Consider the following 22,691-nt stretch of genomic DNA (forward strand, 5'->3'; position numbering starts at 1 on the left):
TTTCTTTCTTTCTTTCTTTCTTTCTTTCTTTCTTTCTTTCTTTCTTTCTTTCTTTCTTTCTTTCTCTTTCCTCTCCCTCCCTCCTTTTCCCTTCTCTATCTTTTGTTGCATTAATCTATTTTATTCTTATATTACAAACTTTTCCAAATTACCCTTACCTTGTGAGAACTCTACCAAACTAACAATACACTGAGCTCATTTGAAAGTTCATACAACATTCCACACCTGTAACCCCCCAATTTTTCCATTTTGAAATTTTTTTTTAATGAACAGAAAATTTTCTTTCCCTCCCAACCCCTTTCCCACTGGGGAAAAAAGAGAAAAGAAAACCAAATCCCTTGTGACAAATGTGTATAATTAACAAAATAAATCTCCTCATTTGCTACATTCAAAAAACACATCTTGTTCTGCACCCCGAATCCTTCACCTCTCTATCAGAAGGTAGAGAGCATCTTTCATCATCAGTCCTTTGGATTCATGGATGTGCAGAGCATTGATCATAGTTTTTACAGCTTTAGATTTGTTGTCTGTTGTTACTGTATAAATTGTTTTCCCGGTTCTGCTCATTTCATTCTTCGTCAGTTTATAAAAGTCTTCAAAATTGTTCATTTTTCTGACATTTAAACATAAGTATAAATTGTTCTTCTGCTCTGCTAACTTCAGTCTGTACCAGTTCCTATAAATAGTCTTTCCAGGCATATTTGAAATCATCTAGTTTCTCGTTTCTTACAAGAGTACTCATATTCATACACTATGCTTTATTCATTCATCCCTCCGTTGATGGGCACCCCCTTAATTTCCAGTCTGTTTGTTTGTTACAGCCACCACAAAAAGAGCTGTTTTAAATATTTATGTATAGATACAATCTTTTTGTCTTTCTCTGATTTTTTTTAGTATAGATCTCATAGTGGTCATTGGATCAAAGGGTATACACTGTTTAATAACTTTTTATGTATAATTCCAGATTGCTTTCCAGAATAGTTTCACTCATTCATCGGTCCACCAATAGGGTTTTCCTGTGCTAGGATTCCTGGAGGATCATAGATTTGGGAGCCAGGAATTCAAGAAGATCATCTAGTCTAAGATTCCTTAGACTGTGCACTGTTGTCATGGTCCCTCTGGTAAAGCCTATGGATCACTTCTGGGAATAATGTTTTTAAATGAATAAAATAAAATTCACAAAATTACCCAAGGAAACCAATCATATTGAAATAAAGATTTTATATTTTTCCTATCCAAGTTCACAGCCTCCTTGAAATCTATCTATAGACTCTATGGGGGGTTTTGGACCCCTGAATTAAGAAGCTCTGATCTAGGCCACCTCCCACAGAAAAAGCCCAGAGAAGTACAATGACTCCCAAATTCAGCTAGGATCAGGATTCAATGACAGATCATATTCCAAAGTTAGACCTTTTCCATACTGTATCCATTCACAAATCCCATGAAAAGAAAGGGTTGGACCTCTGCAGAAGCGGGGAACTATGGATGTAGAACATTACATATACAGTCATATCAGTCCATGTGTCCACCATGTTTGCTGATCTGTTTTCTTTTCCTTCTTTCTTTTTTATTTGTCACAAGAGATTGTGCTTTAGGTAGAGAAGGATTAGAAATCTACAAAGTGATATAAAAATCTATGACATAGAGAATTCTTTTTTAAGAAGGAAGAAAGAAAGAAAGAAAGAAAGAAAGAAAGAAAGAAAGAAAGAAAGAAAGAAAGAAAGAAAGAAAAAGAAAGAAAAAGAAAGGAAGAAAGAAAGAGAAAGGAAGGAAGAAAGGAAGGAAGGAAGGAAGGATGAAAGGAAGGAAGGAAGGAAGGAAGGAAGGAAGGAAGGAAGGAAGGAAGGAGAGAAAGAGAGTCAAGGTTAGAAATGTACTGATCACAAAGGCCTGAGGACACCTAGAAAGGAAAGGGAGAGGGGAGAGAAGGACAAGGTTAGGAATGTGCTGATCCCAAAAGTCTAATGAAACCTACCTCCCAGCCTCCAATGATCAATTGCAGTTCCAGGGAGAGGTACCACCCCCTCTCCTCCAACTCTTGTTAGAGGTTCCTAAGAGGTCAGGCCAGAGTGTCCAAGATCACAGGATCATAGATTAAGACGGAAAACATCTTACAGACCATCAAGTTGTTGGATTATAGCTCTAGAAGCCATCCAACTCCCTCATTTTAAAGTTGGGGTAAACTGAGGCCTAGAGAGACTTGTCTCAAGTCACATGAGCACCAGAAGTGGGATTTAAGCTCAGGTTCTCTTACCCCCAAGTCTAGCACTCTCACCATTGTACCACACTGCCTCTTGTCCTCAGGTTTTCCTGGGAAATGTTAGTAAAGGAAGAATGATCTCTCCCCAACTCCTACCCTGAATTTCCTGGGTGTAGACCCCTTTGCCTTTGGGGTAGGAAGGTCTCCACTGGCCTACTCCATAAGAAACAGAACCTTCACAAGGAATTACCTGGATTGGGTCTTCCAGTGAGAGATGGTGAGAGAGTCCCAATGTCATGGGTTGAACTCCAGTCGGAGGGGCGAGCTGTGGTGTTGGAAGGGTGTGTAGTACCTGGGATCCTAACAGTGAGGGAGATAGTGTAGGCTGGTGATGAAGGTTGATGGATCCAGGTCAGAGCAGACATTGTCATGGGTGGCATCCCCCTTCTGTCAATCTCTTATCTCCCTGCCTGGCTGAATAGCTAGGCAAGGGATGAGAGATTGACTTACTATCTAGCACATGCCACAGATAAGGAAAAAGGGAAACCAGGCACCTGTCTACTAATGGCAGAGAAGCTTGGTACCCAGAGATAATATAGGAGGAAATCATGTCTCATCACCCTTTTCCCATGAAGGAAGGAGTAAATGAGTCAAGACTTTAGAGTCAAGGCTCCTAGTTCTAGAGCTAAAAGGAACTTCAAAGGCCATTAAGTCCACCCTTCTTGTCTTACAGATGAGGAAACTGAGGCCCAGAAAGGTTAAATGATTTGCCCAAGGTCATACAAGTAGTAACACATGACATAGGTTAGAGACAGGTGTGCCAGTCCAGAGAGGATATGATATTCCACCCCCTATGGTCCACTATGACCAACCAATAAAAAAAGTATCCCTTCTTGAGTTCATCCTGTATGCCAAATGGTAAGGCCACGGATTGGTCATGCCCTCACCCAATCTGAAGACCCCTCCTGGCAGAAAGACAATATTCCCTTCTGGAAGCCTTTAGAAGGAGGCACCAGACCCCTCCAGTGCCTCCAGGCAGCATTTGGGACAGCTGCGCCACTGGCTTTGGGATGACAGAAGAATTCCATCCACTCCCCCAAGACCCACTTCCTCTAGGAAGCCTTCCCTATTGTATGCAAGTATTCCAGCCTATATCACTCTCTTCCCTGAATTCCAGGGAAGGGTCTGCATCTGGACCACCCAGTTTAGCACCTGATTCTACTCTGCCTTATTTCTGACTTAATCACAGAATCCCTGCTCTTCAAGCAGAAAGGGACCCCCAGAGGCCATCTGGTCCATCCTCCTGCCCTCGGAAAGCTCCTCTCCAGCTCACCTTGAGACTGTGCAGGGGAGCTCTGGGGTTACCTGGTGTGAGGCTGGCAATCCTTGGCACTGGAACTGTGGTTGGAAAAGGTCCCAGGGGGGCAGGGCTCACAAACAGTGTTGTTCTCCGGGGTGCCTGTGGATGGAAGCAACTCCCCCATCAGTATTACCGCGAATAGTCCCAGTATTTTGGGTTTTTTTGTTGGTTTGTTTTTTGGAGAGGGGGGGGCAGGGCAATTGGGGTTAAGTGACTTGCCCAAGGTCACATGACTAGTAAGTGTTACGTGTCTGAGGCCGGATTTGAACTCATGTCCTCCTAACTCCAGGGCTGGTGCTGGCCACCTAGCCACCCCAGTCCCAGTATTTTTGGAAAGAGGAGATGGAGCTGTTCTTCGGATGCTGGGGAACTCAGGAAGAAGTGCTCCAAAATATACATTGTCTGACCTAGAGATTTCTATCCCAGAGAACAGATAGATAGCTATGAGTTGATTAACATTGAGGGTCAGATGAATCAAATTTCTTTTCTAGGCCTTCACAGAACCACAGGATATCAGAGCTGGAAGAAACCTTGGAAGGTCACCTAGTGCCTTGTTCTCCAGATGAGGAAACGAAGATACAAAGAAGGGAGGGGACATGCTCGATAAATGGCAGCTTATTGGCAACTCTCCCATTAGAATGTAAGCTCTTGAAGGCAGGGACTGGACTTTTTTCCACTTTGCACTTAGCATGGTGCCTGGCACATAACAAACAAATTAATAAAGGTTTGTTGACTGACTGATTTCACTTTGTCTTTGTTAAATCATCATTAGGTCAGTCAATCAATAAACATTTATTAAGCACCTATTATGTTCTAGACACTATAGTAAATGCTTAAGCAGAATGCCTGGATTCAGATTGTAGGAGAGAAGATCCTACAAGATCCTACATCAAGAAGCAAAAGGACCTTTGGGGCCATCTAGTTCAGCCCCCCTCGTTTCATGAATGAACAAGTCCTGATTCCAAATCTTCTCTTCCTTTTACCATACCACCCTGCCTTGCTAAAGGTGTCTTTTCCAAGTCAGTGGTAGAATTCAAACCCAGGACTCCTGGTTTCAAGCCCATGGCTCTTTGAACCCTACTTATCACAGACAGCCTCACAGATCTAAAGCTGGAAGGTGCCTCAGAGGCTGTCTTGTCTAATTCTCTCATTTTACAAATGAGGAAATTGAGGCCCAGAGAGGTCAAGTAACTTGTCAAAGTTAACAGAGGTAGGAAGCATCGCAAAAACAATAAGCATCAAAGGTGAGAGCTGATCCAAGACCCCTACTCCAGAGCCACTACCTTCCACTGTCTCATTCTGTCTTTGTTGGAGAAGGGAAGGAATCAGTATTTATTATGGGCCTACCATGCACTGGGCACCGTGCTAAATACTTTCCAAATATGATGTCACTTGATCAGATGGATGGCCAGCAGCTGGAAGGACAAGGAAGATCCTTTCTGGAAGTTATCTAGGGGGATTAGATAGATGGGTTAGGCAACTCTCAACTCCCTGAGACAGCCTGGGATGGACTTCAAGTTTGTCCTTCTTGGACACTTACCAGCCGCACAAGCAGGGGGAAGACTCAACTCCTCAGCCTTGATTTTCCTTATCCATAAAAACGCACATCTCCCAGTGCTATTGAGAGGCTTAAGTGAGATACTCTTTGTAAAACATATTCAAGCCTTCAAGCACTGTAGAAATGTCAGTTATTACTATGAAAGGCTCACCCAAGTTGTGCCTGCTAATCGGGGGTGTCCCCCATGGCTCCATCCTGGGGCCTCTCCTCTTCTCAATCTACTCTACCTCCTCAGCTCCCTGGGGGTCAATTATCAGGCCTATACAGATGTTCTCAGGTCCACTCTCCCTTCTCTCCCTGTTGCCCACCCCCCATCTCCTCATGCCTGGACTATTGCGATAACCTGCTGATGGATCTGTCTGCCTCAAGCTTCTCCCCACTCCAGTTCATCCTCCCTCTGGCTATCAAAGGCAGAGGTCTGACTGTCTTATTCCCCTATTCAATAAGCTTCAATGGCTCCTTATTGCCTCCGGGATCAATTTTTTAAAATCCTCTGTTTGGCTTTTAAAGGCTTCATAACCTGCCCCCTCCCCATCTTTCCAGTCTTATACCTTCCTCCCTGGCATGTCCACTATGATCCAGTAACATTGACCTCCTCACAGTCCCTCATACAAGACTCTCCTCTTGACTCTCGGCATTTTCACTGTCCTCAGGCCTGGATTCTCTCCCTCCTTATCTCCACTTCCTCCCACTTTCAATAAGAAGTATTTCCTAGTCCTCCTTGGTCTTGGTGCCTTCCCTCTGCTCTGTGATTATCACCAATCCTTCCCTAAAGCTCACTTGTACACAGTTCTTTGACTGTTGCCTCCCCCATTAGACTGTGAACTCCTTGAGGACAGGGGTTGTCTTTCACCTTTCTTTGTATCTCTTACACTTAGCACAATGCCTGATGTGTATTTACAAGAGAACTTGCCCTCTTGAAAAGTCTTCCCTAATTGGAACATGGCTCTGGGTAACAGAGAGCCAGTTGCCTTTAAGGTAGATAATGGGCCTGTGACCTAGCAAAAAACCCCACAAGATTTAGTCAGAAGAGCTGGGTTCAAATCTTGTATTTATTCTCATGCAGCTTGTCTACCCTTATTAGAATGTAAGCTCCTTGAAGGCAAGGGATGTTTCACTTTCCAGCATTGAGCCTGGCACATAGACAGACACTTGTGGTCCACTTAATCGCCACTCAACTATCTTGGACAAATCTCCTCTCGGTCCTAGTGTTCTTAGCTCCAAAACACAGGTATTGAATTAGTGGGTTTCTCAGGTCCCTTATAATTTTAATTTTATGATCTAAAGGAAGAGAGTTCTCTGAGTTGAGAACGGAGAAGTGAATGGATTTTTGGCGCCATCTTGTGGCCTCTCGGGGCAGCACAACCAACCAGACAACCAAGGAGGGTTGCAGCGCTAGAAGGTCCCTCGTCTAGTCTAATCCCTTCACTTTATAGATGACAAAACTGGTCAATGAGGTCATCACTGGATCAATAATGACCTTGTCTCTCACTCTTTGCATAGTATTTTCTTTTGAATGTGAATCCTGTACTATTACATATTATCAGATCACAGAATTAGATCTAAGATACAAAGTGATCTTTGCTGGTCATCGGGTTGTAGATGTAGAGATGGAAGGTATCTTAGAGGTCACCTAGTCTAACTGAACCTCATTTTACAGATAGGGAAACTGAGGCCCAAGGAGGAGATCCACTTGCCTAAGGTCATATAGGTAGGGAATGAGAGGACTGAGATCTGAACCACTGACTCAAATTCAATGATCTTTCCCAGCATACACCATGCTGCCTCTGTGTTAAGAGGTAATGGATGGGAGTGGCTAGGTGGCGCAGTGAATAGAGCGCAGGCCCTGGAGTCAGGAGGACTTGAGTTCAGATCCAGCCTCAGACACTTAACACAAAAAAACTAGCCATGTGACCTTGGGCAAGTCACTTAACCCCAATTGCCCTCCAAAAAAAAAGCAAAAAACAAAAAAGAGGTAATGGATGGATGGTGCGCTCCATGAAAGCAGGGACAAGAAAGTAAGGACCAAGGCTTATATCCTAACAGTGATAGGGAATCTGCAGCAGCCTCAAGGCCACATGTAGCCCTCTACTCTGGCCCTTTGACTGAATCCAAACTTCACAGAACAAATCTTTTATTAATTATTTGTAATTTATTAACTAATCCTTTTAGTAAGTGGATTTGTTCAGTGAAGTGGATTCAGTCAAAGGGCCACACTTGAGGACCTAAAGGGCCATATGTGGCCTCAAGGCCACCACAGGTTCCTCACCACTGCCTAGTAGTTCTATAGCCTGCTGACCCTGGAATATCCCTCAGTAAGGCCTGCTCTGCCTTTTCAAGGTGATGAGTTCTTACTGAAACTTCCATTTTGTGAAGGGGTCCAGGCAGGCCTGCCTTCATTCCCTATTGACTTCAGGTCCTGTTCCTGACTTTCTCTGGACTTCAAAATCACTCCCCCTATTCAATGCTTTTCAGTTTTCTTTTTGTGTGCTGTCTTCTTCTGTTAGGATGTAAGCTCCTCGAGGGCATACATTGTCTTTCTTTTTACTTGTATTTGCATTCTCAGAGCTTCTCCATGCCTGGCACATAGAAAGTGTTTAAGAAATCTTCTTTACTACCTAAAGTGCTTTGTGAACCTTAAAGCGCTTTACCAATGCTAGCTTCAATAACATCATCATCTTCATCTTTATCATCATCATCTTCATCATCACCATCATCACCACTATCATCGTCTTCATCATCATCACCGCTATCATCTTCATCTTCATCATCACCATCCTCATTACCATCACCATCATCACTGCTATTATTTTCATCTTCTTCATCTTTATCATCATCTTCATCATCATCACCATCATCACTTCTTCATCATCATCATCACCACTATCATCTTCATCTTCATCATCTTCATCACCATCATCACCGCTATCATCTTCATCATCATCATCATGCTTAAGAGATCCTATGGTTTAGCAGAACACACTCATCACAGGGACTGAAGATATCTGAGCTCTAATCCTGGCTCTCCTAAACTAGACAATTAAACTAGTCCAGTAAAGATGAGGTGACAGGCTGGGAATTCTTAGCCTGGAGAAGTGAAGATTTATGGGGGATGGGATCATTGTCTTCAAGGATTGTCAATGGCTGTAACATAAAAGATTAGCCTTTTGTTTGCTTGGTTCTGCTGGTCAGAACCTGGAGCAGTAGGTAGGACTTGAGCAAAAAACTTCCTAATAAGATGAGCTGCTTTCTCATTCTTTTGTTCAGACAGTCAGAACTTAGCTCCTGACTTCTTGTATGTACACGTAGGCTAGCTCTGTCTGCCTTTAAGGTAATAAATACAAACTGTGTATCACCTAGCCTGTTTGTCTCTTTTAACTAAGTTTCCAGGTTAACAAGAGATAGCATTGATAAGTGGTGGAAGTCTAATGTTTCTGAGCTGAGTAACTATGGGCACGTCCCTGACATGGACAGTTATAGAAGGTAACTCTCTGAACCTCATTTATCTCATTTGCAAAACATAACACTTGTAGTACCTACCTCCGGGGGTTGCTATGAGGATCTAATGAGACCACATGCATAAAACACTCAGCAAACTTTAACGTGCTATCTAAAATGTGCTACTTCAGCTCTCTGGGTCTCAGTTTCTCCATCTGTAGAATGAGTGATGGGAGCATTAGATCATTGATCTTGAGCTGAAAGTGACCTCAGAGGCCCTCTTGTCCAACCACTTCATTTTATAATTGAGGAAGTTGAGGCCCAGGGAGGTTGTGACTTCCTGAAGGTCCTTCTAAGCAGTAAGAAGCAGAGGTAAGATTTGAACAGGTTTCCTGACTCCAGAACCAATGGGATTGAACATGATGGGCACTCCAGTTCATTCCTGATCTAAGAGTAATGTGACTTCCTATGCTGTACCACGATGTGTATTAGGGAAGAAACAAAGCTGATGATAGATAAGATCAGGCTCCCTGTTCCCAAAGAACCTAGGGCTGAAACAAGGCACTTTAATCACCCTGTCACTTTGCCTATTTCTGGTTCCTCAACTCATTCTTCAGATGTCAGATAAAGCTAAAGGGATTTCCAGATGCTATTGGTGGGGGTGAGGGGAGAAAGAAGCACCACAGAAATTCAGTGTACTGACCTGATGGTACTTTCACCCATGAAAGACTCCACTACCATTTTCCTTCCTTAGAAAAAGAAAGTCCAGGGCAGCTAGGTGGCACAGTGAATAGAGCACCAGCCCTGGAGTCAGGAGTACTTGAGTTCAAAACCAGCCTCAGATGCTTGACACACTTACTAGTTGTGTGACCTTGGGCAAGTCACTTAACCCCAATTGCCCTTCCTTCCCCCTCCAAAAAAAGCAAAAAAAAAAAAAAAGAAAGTCCAGGTGAGGCCAGTGATTTGCTCTGGTCACCTAGCACCAAATACATTCTCAGAATTTCAGATTCTGAAGGTGACTCTCAGGCCATGTAATCTCACCTGATCAAGAATATACTCCATGAGGACATCTCCCCATGAGGGATCTTCCAACCTTTGAAGACTTCCAAAGAGTCTTCACCAACTCCTAAACTCCAACACCAACTCCTAAAGCCATTCCACTTTAGGACAGCTCCCATTGTTAGTAAGTTTTCCCTTTATATTTAGTCTAAATATGCTTTTTTGTGGCTCCTGAATCTGCCCTCTGAATCAGAATAGGTCTGATCCTTCCCTAATATAAAGCCCTTTATAACCATGAAGGTAACTGTCATGCCCCATCCACCCCTTTCCCCTCTCCCCAAACATCTTGCCCTGAGTCTTCTCCAGGTTCTATATTCCTAATTCTTTCAACCAATTCTTTTATGGTTGAACTCAAGACCATTTACCATTCTAGTTGTTCTGCTCTGAATTTTCTAGAGCTTATCATTGTCCTTAAAATATGACACCCCTAGCTGAACACAATGCTCCTGATGTCTGACCACAGCAGAGAACAGCAAGACTATACAAAGTCCCTTATATGCTTCTCTACATTCTTAGCCGGCATATCACTCTGTAGACCCATATAGAGCTTACAATAAAAGAAAAGTCCAGATATCTTTAATATCATCAATTGTCTTGGTAAACCTTAGCTGATCTTATGCTTAGGAATTTATTTTTTGAACCCACACTTGCACTTTGCATTTATTAAATTTTATTTTATCAGTTGGGTCTAAAGTCTGTCAAGATGATTTTGGATCTGTCATCCAGTGTTAGCGTTCACTGTCTCTCCCAGATCTGTGTCATCTGCAGATCTGATAAGCATACTATCTAGGCCTTTATATCCAAGTCATTTTTGGTGGGGGCAGAGGCATGTAGATTTGTGATCCCATCAGTAAAGGAAACTCGCAACTGATACAGAATGCCAACAGTTCTGGGACTTCTAGTTTTAGAGTTACCTCAGGGCACTGAGCGGTTAAGTAATTTGCCCAGGGTCACAGAGCCAGTATGGATCAGAGATGGGACTTGGACCCAGGTTTTCTGACACTTAGTCAGTGCTCTCTTCACAACTCTGTGCTTAACATGACTGAAAATGTTAAACAGAAGCGGCTCACACTCAGCTCTTTGGGGCAGTCCTCTAGTGACTCCTTCCAATGTGACATCAGCATTCAGGCAGCTCTGTATCACTGTCTAAGGGTCATCCCTCTACCTTGTCCCTAAGAATGGAAGGATTTTATCAAAAACTCATTCAGCAAGTTGAGGAAAACTAGAACCCCATACCCCCAAGCCTAGTGCCCAGACCCTTGGCCAAGATGTCTTCTTTTTGTCTATTTCCAGTCGGGAAACTAGCACAAACTACATTTTAGAATGATAGTCCTAACATTTTCCATGTGTTTTCCAGGCTTTGGGAACTCAACCTTCACATTTGTGGTCCGTTTTTCATTCAGTGAACATTCAAGCATCTGCTATGTGCCAGGCACTGTCTTAGGCATTGGAGAAATAGACAAAAATGAAAACAGTCCCTGTCCTCAAGAAACTTTCATTCTACTCATCCTATGAACCTCTGGCATCATCACAAGGTCAATTCTAACAATAGCCCCACTGTACTTTATTCCCTCAATTATAGTAATAATATAACTATAATGTAATACTATACTTACTATAATATGTATTATATATATATAAATATAAATAATACTATTACTATAATGTAATATTATAAATAGTATTACATATAGTGGCTACATTACATAAAGTAATAATATAGTAATATATTACATATAGTAACTCTATATTATATATAGTAATAATATAGTAATCTACCTGAAATCTAAAGGATTGGGGGAAGAACTTCCTCCCTTCAAGGCTCAGCTCAGGTACTTCCTCCTACAGATAGCCTTCCGTGATCCCCCTACTTATCCCCCTACTTACTTTTTCCCCAATTTCTTACAATTTCCCCAATTTCACATTTCTTATGTGAATGGCAGTTTACATTTCCATAGATTCACAGATTTAGAGCTTAGAGTGCTGTATAAGGTCACCTTGTCCAAGCTTAACCTCCCTCAGCCTCAGTTTCCTTATAAAATCAGGGTAATAATAACCCCTTTCTTATAGAGTGCTGAGGATCAAATGAGATATGTAACATTCTTCAAACATTAAAGAGCTATATAAATACAAAAGTGTTACATTATTTCTATATTATCACAATATATTACTATATCAGATATTATGTTTATTATTAATGATATGACATAATACTATTAACAATATATTGTTATTCTATCTCTGGATGTGCTGTACATATTGTCTCTCTTGTTAGAATGTAAGACCCTTGAGGGCAAGGATGGCGCTCAGTTCTGGGATAGAGACAAAAGTGAACCTGTGCTTGCTGTCAAGGATCTTACATTCTAACAAGAGAGAATATATGGGTAATACATACTTGTTGATCAATGGATTGATTGAAGAGGAAGCATGGTGTGGTTACAGAACTAGCCTAGAAATCAGGTAGAACTGAATTCAAACTCTGCCTGGGCGGCCCTGGGCTAATCAGTAAACCTCTCAGTGCTCTACACTGAGTACAAAGCTCTCTAAGGCTACAGGTTGCAAGAGAGTTGCCAATCTACATTGGTGAAGGGTGTTTCCTCAATGGGTGTTGTCTACATAGATGAAATCACAATTATGTTCCCTACCTCCCTCCCCCCAAAAAAGACCTGGGTTTGAATGGTTTGTTTTATCATATTTTAAATTGTGTGATCTTGGGCAAATCCCTTAACTCTCTGGGGCTCAGTTTCCTCATCTGCAAAACGAGAGGGCTGAACTAGAAGATACAGGAGACTACTTTCAACTCTAAATCTGTGATTCTCAGCAGTAGAATAATTATCAGCCAACATTCTTAAAGAGAAAACCAGACAGGCCCACCCTTTCAAGCTTGTTTTGAAGGAGTGTTTATTCTATCTGTCATCCAAACCAATTGTACCAAAGGGTAACAACACCCAAGTAACTGGCCCAGCAGACTTAGCAACTAAGGGTCACTCACTCCCAGGGGACTGGGGGGATCTGGAGCCTCTGGTGGGGAGAAGTAGAATGGCTGCAGGGGAGGAGAGAGCTGGAGGATTCCCTACCTTGGTGTTTGACTCTGGTCCCCGGCGGGCACAGGGAGTGTTTCATACAACGCGCACAGGTGTAGGTGACTGGTGTGACACAGAACATGCCTTCCTGGCATTCACACACCCGAGGGGAGTCCCAGGTACAAGGCTTCTTCTCCACAAGGTCATCTAGAGAAGAGACCATTCAAACACAATTTGATGGAGCTTGAACAAAGCGGTCAATAGAGGGAAGTCTGGAGATATAACAGAGTTTGGGGATGAAAACAAAGGAACTACAAGAGTGGGAGAAATGGGGGGGGGGGGGTGACAATTATCCAGTGGCCTGAGAGCAGCCAGTATTTTTCAGAGAGGCAATTTCAGTGGAATATAAAACTCCATGTGAGGAGTCATAGTTTTTCCTTTTATCTTTGTATATCCAGATCTTAGCACAGTGTGTTACACCTAGTATACATTGAATCAATGATTATTGAATTGGATTGGATTGGACTGGACTGGATTGGATTGGATTGGACTGGACTGGATTGGACTGGATTGGATTGGATTGGACTGGATTGGATTGGATTGGATTGGACTGAACTGGACTGGATTGGATTGGAGGAGAGTCTGAGAAGTGAGAGCAGCTTTCTTTAGAAGTTGGGTGGCATAGTTGATAGAAAACTAGACCTGGAGTCAGGAAGAACTTGGTCTAAATTTATGACCCTATGAATTGTTTTATGCTTTCCAAAATACTCTCACATGCATTATTTTGTTCATTCAAAGACAAGTTCATATACTTCCATTGAGGTCCACACCACGCCCTACAAACCGGTTCCTCCTGATGAATTTCTATTTCTGTTACCATTCCACTACCCTCCAGAAACCTTGAGGTTATCATGACTCCTCCCTCTCCCTTGTCCTTCACACACTCACTCATTCTCCAAGTCTAGCCCATTCTACCTCCACAAAATCTCTCCCCTCTTCCCTCTTTCCCCATCCCACTGTCACCAGCCCAGTTGAAATCCTCAATGCCTCTCAGTAGGCCTACTTGAATAACTTCCTAACTAATCTCCATTTTCTAGTCTTTCCTCTTTCACACCTATCCCTTGCCTATTGTCCAAATAATCTTCTTAATGAACAAATCTGATCCTGACACTCCTCAAACACTTTTTATGGCTCCCTACTACCTACTAGATAAAAATCTTGATTTTCCACCTACATGAAAGGTTCTCCATTCTATCTTTCCAGCTTTATTTCACCCTAATCCCCTTCACATAGTTGATGCCCCCATCACATAATGCCACTTGTAGCACCATAGTTTTCCTTGTCCTGGATGCTATTTCCCTCTTAACGCAGCCTAAGATCACATTGCCTAAAAAAGCTAAGTTGAAAACAATTGCTATATCACAACATCAACCAAATATGAAGTCATTCGACATTGTCCTCCCTTTCTGACCTCTGCACATTTGCTCACAAAACTTTCTCCACCTAAAAAAGTTCTCTTGGTATACCACTGCATATCAAAGTCCTGCCCATGCATCAAGTCCAATTCAAATGCTGTTTCCTCTATGAAACCTTCTCTGACTCCTACCCTCTTAACCCTGAGCAGTGGTGGACTTCTTTGTCAGATCTTACGAGCACTCTGCATTTCCTATATGAACTCATCCTATTTTGCTTGGTGCTATAATGATTGGGCTTTCATGTCTGGTTTCCTTTACTAGACTATAACCTCTCTGAAGGTAGGGATCATGTTTTATTCATTTCTGTATCTTCCTAATAGCCCCCAAACATCGAGCCTTGCACATAGTAGACCATTGGCATGTGTGTTAAATGAATGCATGATTGAATGAATGGATGGATGGATGGATGGATGGAATGTGCTCTGAAATACACCAATCTAAGAGGTTATTTTTTCTATTATAACAAACACTTCCTCGATATTTCCAAAGATCCATGATTTCACCAGCATGGGTGCTGCTTCCCCTGACTCACAAATCACAGCTCCTTCATTTTTTTAGTAGTCAGTTCTCTTCATAAGCTACTATGCACCCCCCAAAAAAACAACAATTCACCACCTAGTAGCTACACTTCAGACAATGAGCCCCTCTGGGTTTATCTGGGCTGGGCCTCCACTCCACTGACAGCCATGCAGTCCAATGCACAGTTAGGGTCACAGAACCAAACTCAGCATGAGTCAGAGAATGTTATGGAGGCTGAAAAAGAGGAAGTACTCCTCGGATGTGTTGAGAGAGGAAGAACATTCAGTACTAGGGAAGTGAAAGCACTTCTGCTCCTGTGGTCAGACCACACCTAGAGCATTGTGTTGAGTCTAGGTGCCACATTTTAGGAAGGTCATGGATCCACTGGAGAGTGTCTAGAGGGAAGCAACCAAGATGGCAAAGGCCTGGGGATGTGTAGCTTGGTAGAGATAAGTCCTGAGGTTGGGGGGGGGGGCATTAATTGCTTTATTCAAAGGTATTGAATGAAATAACATATGTAAAGTGCTTAGCCAACCCTAAAGACATTTAAAGTCTCAAGTGTAGTCCTTTAGAAGAGGGATGAGATGCATTTGGCTTGGTCTCAGAGAGGAAGACCAGGATCAGTGAGTAAAATAGGCATTGAAACACATTTAGGCTTGATGTCAGGAAAAAACATCTCACAATTAGCGTTATGCCAACAGGACCTGGATTTCCTCTTTAGGGAGTGCAGTGGTCTGCCCCCAATTGGAAAGCTTTGGGCACAGAATGGTTGATCATTTATTGGGAATGTAGAAAAGAGGCTTCTCCTTCATGGTCTCTGAGGTCACTTTCTGAGATCCTGTAATTCTGTTGGGTCTACACTCAAAACCTCTTTATCCAGATTCCTTCATTCATTCAACAAATATTTATTCAATACCTACTATGTTCACAAGGCACACGCAGCTAGCCAGCACAGTGAATACAGTGCCAGACCTGGAATCAGGGAGACTCCTTTTCCTGAGTTCAAATCTGGTCTCAGACACTTACTAGCTGTGTGATCCTGGAGAAGTCACTTAACCCTGGTTGCCTCAGTTTCCTCATGTGTAAAATGAGCTAGAGAAAGCAATGGCAAACTGCTCCACTATCTCTGCCAAAAAAACCTTAGATGGGGTCAGGAAGAGTCAGACACAATTGAAATGACTCAACATCAAGGAATACAAGACCCTGTGCCTTTCCAGTGGTGTTTTTTTGCCCTGGTGGCATGGGCTTTGTGATCCCTGGATCATGTCCATGCCATGATGAAGTGTCAGAGGAGGATCTTAGGAGAAACATGTCGATACCTAAATGACATATAATTAAGAAAGCAGAATTGGGAAAATAATATACACACAGCAACTACAAAGAGGAGGGGAAGGAAATTAGCATTAATATGACACCTACTATGTTCCAGGCATTGTGCTATGTACTTTACCTTATTTGATCCTCACAACAACCCTGAGAGGTAGGTGCTGTTACTATTCTATTTTGTAGGTGACAAAACTGAGGCCAGCAGAGGTCAAGTGACTTGCCCAGGGTCACACAGCTAGGAACAGAGGCTGGATTTCAGTTCAGGTCTTCCTGATTCCAGGCCTAACACTCTATCCTCTTTATCACCTAGCTTCTTTGATAATAGTGTAAATAAAAAGGACATAACTGAATTCAGATTCTACACAATGTCTAATCTTGGTTCCAAATAACTAGTGATGAATACATTTCCCTGCTCTCATCAGAGAGGTGGGGAAGTGAAGGAAGGGGGCCATAGATACAGAAGGTTGCATATGTTGTCAGCAGCAGCTGTTTGTTTGATTTGCTGAACTGTTTCTTTATGATGAAAAGACTCACTGAGCATTATGGATTATTGAAAAGTCATGGTGGTTTATTTTTAAAGCAAAAAATATCAATAAAACATGACTATCAATAAAAATATAACATAAAACAAAAACATAAAAAAAGACTTGGCTCTTTCTGGACTCTCATGATAAGGGTGTAAGGGCTGACTCAGAAGAACTGACCAGCTATCTCTCAACTAGCAAGTCTTAGAAAACTCTCCCCCTTAGTCATTTGTATTCTCTTGCTTATATGGGCACACACACACATGCACCATCTCTTCAAAGGTGGGGAAGGGCAGAGAAGGGAAGAGACAAACCCATGATTAGTAGCAAGGACAGTACCTCTGCTGCAGCTAACACAGCCCAAGCAGCGCATTTCTGGCTTACGTTCCAAGTAATGACCTGGATTACACTTCATTGTGCAGTCTTCAGACCTTTGGGGACATGGCTTCTGAGGCATCTGATCTAGAAAAGAGAACAAAGTTGTTCTAGGTCTTTGTAGAACAGCATAGCAGGTGTGGGTTTGGAGAAAAGATACCTAAGGTCTCTTAGCCTGAATCTGTCCCTGCTCATGAGACCATGGACAAGTCATTTGATCTCCCTAAGTCTCAAGTTTCTTTATCTATAAAAAAAAGGAACATTGATTTAGAGATAGAAGAGCTTCAGGACACTAGTCCCTCTTGCTTCTCCTACCAATCTGACCACTTCTTCTCTGTCTCCCTTCCTGGATCCTCCTCAAGATCATGTCCTCTAATCACAGATGTCCCACAGGATTCTGTCCTGGACTTTCTTCTTTTCTCCCTCTCTAATACTTTTACTTGGTGATCTCACCAGTTCCCATGGATTTAATTACCTGATGATTCTCGAATCTACCTATCCTGCCACAATCTCTCTGCTGACCCCCAATCTCACATCTCCAACTGCCTTTCAGCCACCTTTCATGAATGTCCAGAAGATATCTTAAACTCAACATGTCCAACACAGAAAGCATCATCTTCCCACCTAAACCCTTATTGCCTCCCATCTTCCCTATTACGGGAGAGGGTAACATCATCCTCCCACTTCCTCAGGCTCACAGTCTAGACTCCGTATTATCTTTTACCCTTCATATTCAATCTTATATACATACATACATACATACATACATACTTACATACATACATACATACAGTTGATTTTATCTCTGCAACGTCTCTCCAACATTCCCCCTACTTTCCTCTGATTTTGACACCACCCTGATGCAGATCCTCAAGAATTCATGCTTGGACTGTTGCCTAATAACAAACCTGCCTGCCTCAAGTCTTTCCCCTTTCCAATCCATCCTCTTTTGGGCTATCAAAGAACATAGAAATCAAAGTACTAATTGACAGAATCCCAGACACATGGCGGCTAAATTTAGAAATTCCCTTGAAAAATAACAAATTTGGCAAGCAACCAGAAGAAAGATTTTCAAATACAAAGGAAAGGAAATTTTAATAACACAAGACTATTCTTTGCGTACAAGAAAACACAAGAAAGAATGGAATAATGTGTTCTGAAGACTGAGGGAGCTCAAAATGTAGCCCAAGGTGACCTACCTTGAAAATCTGAGCTTAACCAGGAATAAAAAAAAGGTGGATATTCAACAATAAAGTAACACTCAAAAGATTATTAGAAAGTAGAATGAGAAAGATGCTACAGGACAGGAAAAGGGGAAGTGCCCCAACTTTCAAAAAATGAAGAAAAAGTACAATTTGCACACTATAGTTAAGTGTTTATTGAATAGAGGTCAGTGAGTTTGACTTCAATTCCTGGCAAAATTTGAAAACATTAGATAAAGAAATGGTTTCTGAAAACCAGTTTAAAAAGGAATCAGTGATTACAAAGTGTAATTGATGATTACAAATCACCCCAGGCATATGTCATCTTCTTCTTTGATAGAGTTATCAGGCTGGTAGATTATGGGAATAGTGTACACACGTCACCTATCACTGGAACGTGTCCTGCTCAGACCCCATATAGTCTACCAGATAACCCATTTTAAGAAGGATTCTAACAAACTGGAGCATATCTGGAGAGGAGGGAAAACAGAATGGTGATACTTAGAACCAAGTCAGCTGAGTATCAGCGATATTTAGCCAGGAAAAAAAAAGATTTAAGGGGATAGTTATTGTGAAATATCTAAAGGGCTGTCAAATGGAAGGGGTATTAAACTTGTTCCTCTTGGCTCCAGAGGAAGGACAAAAGTAGAAGCAAATGTGGGAAAGTGCAAAAAAGCAGGTTTCAGTTTGATGCCAGGGAATCCTTCCCAACAATTTGGGGTCACCTTGATCAGTCTTGGGAAGGACTGGTTTCCTGCCCCTTGGAGGTCTTTAAGCAAAGGGAAAAGGGATGCTTTTTGAAGATGAGGAAGGCAATATTGTTGTTCAGGTGCTGCTTGGGCTCAGTGGCCTCTGAGGTCCCTTCCAGCTCTGAAATGCATTGATTTCATAGGAATATAGCATCTTACCCTTTTCAGAATTTTATCAAACTTTTTTGGTCTCAGGGCTTCTTCATACTAAAAAATCACTAATTTTTCCCCAAAGAATTTTGGTTTATGTGGGCTATGCCTATGGATGTTTACCATATTAGAAATTAACATGACAGTATTGTTATAAAGGAATTTTCTTTTTAATTTTTATTATTCAGGGCTCAGGACCAGTCCTCCTGAAACTTTTGGTTAACTAAAAGCCCGTCTTCTGTTAATATTAACCTCATCTGACCAAAATGTGTTCCATAGGATGTGAATATTTACTTGAGGTCTCAAATGTTCCTTAAATAAGAAGCCAAAGGAAGAATCTCGACTTTTCTTGACTCCTTGGGAACATGTAAATCTCCCCCTCCTCAATCAGTCTATTTGTGAACCCTCTAAATGTAGTTTAATTTGAACCTGACTTAGTTTACCTATAAAGTTGTTTAACTAAATTTATGTATGAGTTTATGAGATTATGACTCTAAGTTTATTCAACTTTTAGGCATTGAAGAAAGCATGGGATTCCAGATTTGTCTTTTCTTTAACTTTTATGATCTAAGAGATTACAATCTGTAAAATAATTATTTCTGTCATTCTGACATAACTTTGTCTATAAGAGACAAATAATAATAAGAGACCTTGTTAGAATCCTAATGATTGTTTAGACTTCCTTTGCTTGAGAACTGAACCTATGTTTAAGCATAATAATAAAACTTAGGTTTCTCTTACCTCTATCATTTCTACACTGTGGTCTACTCACACATTTCAGCAGTAGATACTTACCCCATAGACTCAAAAAGGAGATATTTCTCCCATAATCTTGTTTTGACCTTATAGATCTCCTGAAAGGGTCTTGGGGACCTCCGGGTCCCTCGACCACTAAGGACCACTACTTTACATTCATGTGACTTTCACAAAAATCCTATAAGGCAGCTGGTGCTCCCTTCACCCTGACAAACAAAAGAACTGACTTACAATTAGAAGGGCACTCAGAGGCCATCAAGTCATGTCCCTCCCCCCCACCTTTTTTTAGAGGTGAGGAAACCAAGTCAGAGAAAGGCAATGACTTGCTCAATTAGGATCATGGGGTTATACTTTCTAACTGGAAGGAACCTCAGAAGCTCTCTAATCCAATTCTTCATTTTACAGAATAGGAACCTGAGGCTCCAAAAAAAGAAGGTGACTTGCCCTAGGTCACACATGTAGTAATTAGCAGAGTCAGGATTTTAACTCAATACTGTTTGACTTCAAAACCATCACTCTTTCTATGATAAGCTGAGATCATATAGCTAGTAAATAGTAGAGTCAAGGATCCAACTCAAATCTTCATCCAATGCTCTCTCCTGGCACCACTGGGAAAAGTAATGTATAAAATCTTGACGTGATCTAACTCACAAGCATATTTCTCAAGTTGCAAATGGGATTAAGTGAAGGTACTTTATAATTACAGGAGACAGAGACTTGAGTACTGGGGACTCCAAGATGAGGAAACGTTCTTTACCAGTGCAGATCAGCACCTTCTCTGACATTAGTAGCTTTAGTTGCCTGGGACACTGGCTGTCCAGTATCAAACAAGCAGGATGTTTCAAGAACATGACTCAGAACCAGGTCGTCCTGGCACTCAGACTGACTCTCTGTGAACTTTTCCAAACTGTGTTTCTTTGTGATCATAAAACAAGTAAATAAATTATTATGATTTCTAAACTAAGATGACTCCTAACCTCCCAAGAGAAGCTGCCTCCAAAGTCTTGACTCAGTCAAGACTTTGAAATTCTGTCCTGTCAGAGGCAGAACTGGCCTAATTACCAAAGGATTGGCCTTGACAAGAGAATCGTTGATGGCCAAATGTGCTCCTCCTCTTCCTTAGAGACAGAGGCCTACCTTGCCCTTAAAAGCATAAACAAACAGGCCAGACGAGCAGGACAGTAAGGATATCAAACTAACGACAGTAGAGTATTCCTGCTGTAAAAGAAAAATAGGCTAGAGAGGGAATAGCAAGGTAGAAAGAGCCTTGAATGCTAGGCAAAAATAAGCTTGGATTCCATACAGCTGCCATTGATGGAGGATGGGGATTCATCTTCTGTGCTCCACTAGGGGCATGCAAGAAATTCCCTCCTTGGAGCAGACACACATTCATAATAAGCTGGAGAGACTTATATAAACTGATGCTGAGCGAAGAGAGCAGAACCAGGAGAACTCTGTACACAGCTACAGACACATTGTATGTATGACGACTAACTTTGATAGACTGGGCTCCTCTCAGCAATGCAAGGCTATAAGACAACTCCAAAGGACTCATGATGGAAAGAACTATCCACATACAGAGGAAAAACTACAGAGTCTGAATGCAGATTGAAGCAAACCACTTGCTCTCTCTTTTTTGTTTTATTTTGTTTCGTTTCTTCTCTCTCATTGTTCACTCATTGGTTATAATCCTTCTTTACAGCTTGACTAATGTTTAATGTGAAGGTATTTGTAGATCCTACATTTGACTGCATGGTGCCATGGGAGAGGAGGGGAGAGGTGAGGGAGGGGGAGAACATTTGAAACTCAAGGGATTGTGGAACTGAATGTTGTAAACTAAAAGTAAATAATAAATTAAAAAAAAAAAAGAAATTCTCTCCTCTATGCCTAGTTTATGCTACTGGGCTGCTGGTACCTGGAACCTATGTGCCCAATTAGCTCTGCGAGGAGAGGCAGAGCAAAAGCAAGGTAAAGAATGATGGATTTGGAGTTAAAAGATCAGAACAGCTGGAGGAGACCCCAAAGGTCATCAAATCCAGCTCTTCATTTTACTGACAAGAAAACCAAATTCCAGGAGGGAAAATGACTTGCCCACCACCATGCCTATAGTCAGTATTAAAAGCAGGATTTGAATCCAGGTTCTTTCACTCCAGCCCTAGCTAGTTTTTCTACCATACCACACTGCTTTCTTCAGTCAGAGGGCCCAAGTTTCAATATTGGCTCTATTTATTTACTATCTGTGTAAACTGAGGCAAATATCTTTCTTTTGTTTTGAATTTTCTTTTTTCCCTTTCAGTTTTTCTCTCAGGAAAATAAGGGGGTTGGATTAAATAGTAGTTCTAAACCTGAGGGCCCTGAACTTGTTTAAAAAAAAACATTTGGATAACTGTATTTTAGTATAATTGTCTTCTTTTGTAATCCTATGTATTTTATCTTATGCATTTAATAACATAACTCCAAGAAGTCCCTAGGCTTCACAGACTACCCAAGGGGTCCAAAACACAAAAAAGGTGAAGACCCCCTAGGGAGATGACCTCTAAGATCCCTTCCAACTCAAAATTCCATTATCCCTTGCCCCATTTTTCTGGGGAATGGAGTTTGGGTGTAGGGAGAAGGACCTAGAATTTTCAGCCTTTCTTTTCTCCTTCTACCTGGCCTTGGAGGGGAAGGGAGAGGAAGGGTCTCTGCCTTGGGGTTCCTGCCCAGGAGCCCTCCAGCTCCCTTCTCACCCCTTCCCTATACTTCCCTCAAACCTACCATCCCAGTAAGCCCCATGCAAATTTTGCCACTGAAGGCCAAGTGTCTAAATCAGGCAGCAAATGTCAGAAATTTCCTTCCCAGCCTGAGAGGGGGTTTTTTTTGTGTGTGTGTGTCTGTCTGGTTTTGGGGTTTTCTTTTTCTTTCTTCTGTCCGGAAACAACCCCACTAGGTAAAACACCAGCAAAATGCCCCGCCCACTGCTCCTCTCTTCCCCATG

The 22,691-nt window shown here is 41.9% G+C and overlaps 1 protein-coding gene across 1 annotated transcript in view; it reads right to left on the minus strand.

The window, feature by feature from the left end:
* TNFRSF8 (TNF receptor superfamily member 8) overlaps positions 1-22,691 on the minus strand; it is a 73,789-nt gene that overhangs the window by 19,075 nt on the left and 32,023 nt on the right. The window contains exons 3-6 of the mRNA XM_069078300.1: positions 16,822-16,944; positions 12,693-12,845; positions 3,566-3,659; positions 2,451-2,560 (exon numbers count right to left, since the gene is read on the minus strand). Of these exons, the coding sequence (XP_068934401.1) occupies positions 2,451-2,560; positions 3,566-3,659; positions 12,693-12,845; positions 16,822-16,944 (480 nt within the window). The remainder of the gene's footprint in view (positions 1-2,450; positions 2,561-3,565; positions 3,660-12,692; positions 12,846-16,821; positions 16,945-22,691) is intronic.

Source organism: Petaurus breviceps, unplaced genomic scaffold, assembly GCF_028583685.1.
Source record: "Petaurus breviceps papuanus isolate PSGF00001 unplaced genomic scaffold, PetGlider_PUasm1.0 91041, whole genome shotgun sequence".
NCBI classification, from domain to species: Eukaryota; Metazoa; Chordata; class Mammalia; order Diprotodontia; family Petauridae; genus Petaurus; species Petaurus breviceps.